We start from the raw sequence: 888 nt of genomic DNA, 5'->3' as shown, positions 1-888 counted from the left end.
AGAAACCTTCTCTTCTTCCCTTCTCCACGTCCCTCCTTTCTCCTTTATACTATCTCCTCTTAGCTCGGCCACACCTCCTTCAGGTTGTTTACAAATGCCTATATGTCAATTGAATAAACACGACTCTGCAAACAAAGAAATCAAGCTACAGTTTTCTAATTATGAGTCACTGTTTTTTATTGCCGCATTCTCTCTATATTATGCTTGTCTTTTATTTAGCTCGCTTTATCGAGCCTAACTTGTGTCTATCTCTTTACCGAGCATAATTCATGCTTCTCTTTCTCTCTTTACCGGGTCTTTCTCATGCCTCTCTTTCAATCAATAAACAGGAAAAAATAAAATACAATCTATTAAGTTTCCATTTTCCTTTCCCCGCTTCTGCTGTCCTCCTTCTCTTCTCTTTCTTTCTATCTCCGTTCTTCCTCTTTCTATCTTTCTCTCGCTGTTCCCTTGACCCTGTCCTCTCTCTTTCTATTTCTCCTTCCGTCTCTTCCTCCTTCCATCTCTCTTTCCCTGTCCCTATATATCCTTATCTCCTCTCCCTTCCTTTTGTTTCACTCCTTCTATTCCCGATTCCCTTACCCTTTTCCCTATTCTCCCTCTTTCTCCTTCCTCCATCTTACAAACTCACTTTCCTTCTCCTCCTCTCCTACCCTCTTTCTATTTCTATTTCCCTATACCTTCTTCCTCTTTCTATTACCATAATTGGACAGACAAACATTAATTTCCTCGCAGTGACCACTAAACCCCCTTAACCAGCTGTTATCTATAACCGATCCAGTAATTTAACAAAAACTAAAACCAAAATTAAATACGTAGATTGTAAAATGGACGAAGAAACTGCGAAAAAAAATCTATTTCATGCAAATTTAGGTTCGAAGAACTTGA

At 39.0% G+C, this 888-nt stretch overlaps 1 protein-coding gene across 1 annotated transcript in view; it reads right to left on the bottom strand.

Moving 5' to 3' along the window:
• Nucleotides 1–98: 98 nt before the first annotated feature.
• The window catches only part of LOC119591111, a 60,308-nt gene continuing 59,518 nt past the window's right edge, over nucleotides 99–888 (bottom strand). The window contains exon 3 of the mRNA XM_037939826.1: nucleotides 99–125. Within this exon, the coding sequence (XP_037795754.1) occupies nucleotides 99–125 (27 nt within the window). The remainder of the gene's footprint in view (nucleotides 126–888) is intronic.

The sequence above is a fragment of the Penaeus monodon genome, chromosome 28 (genome assembly GCF_015228065.2).
Source record: "Penaeus monodon isolate SGIC_2016 chromosome 28, NSTDA_Pmon_1, whole genome shotgun sequence".
Taxonomy (NCBI): domain Eukaryota; kingdom Metazoa; phylum Arthropoda; class Malacostraca; order Decapoda; family Penaeidae; genus Penaeus; species Penaeus monodon.
The sequence above is the reverse complement of the archived record's forward strand: the minus strand, read 5'-3'. Positions and strand labels throughout refer to the sequence as shown.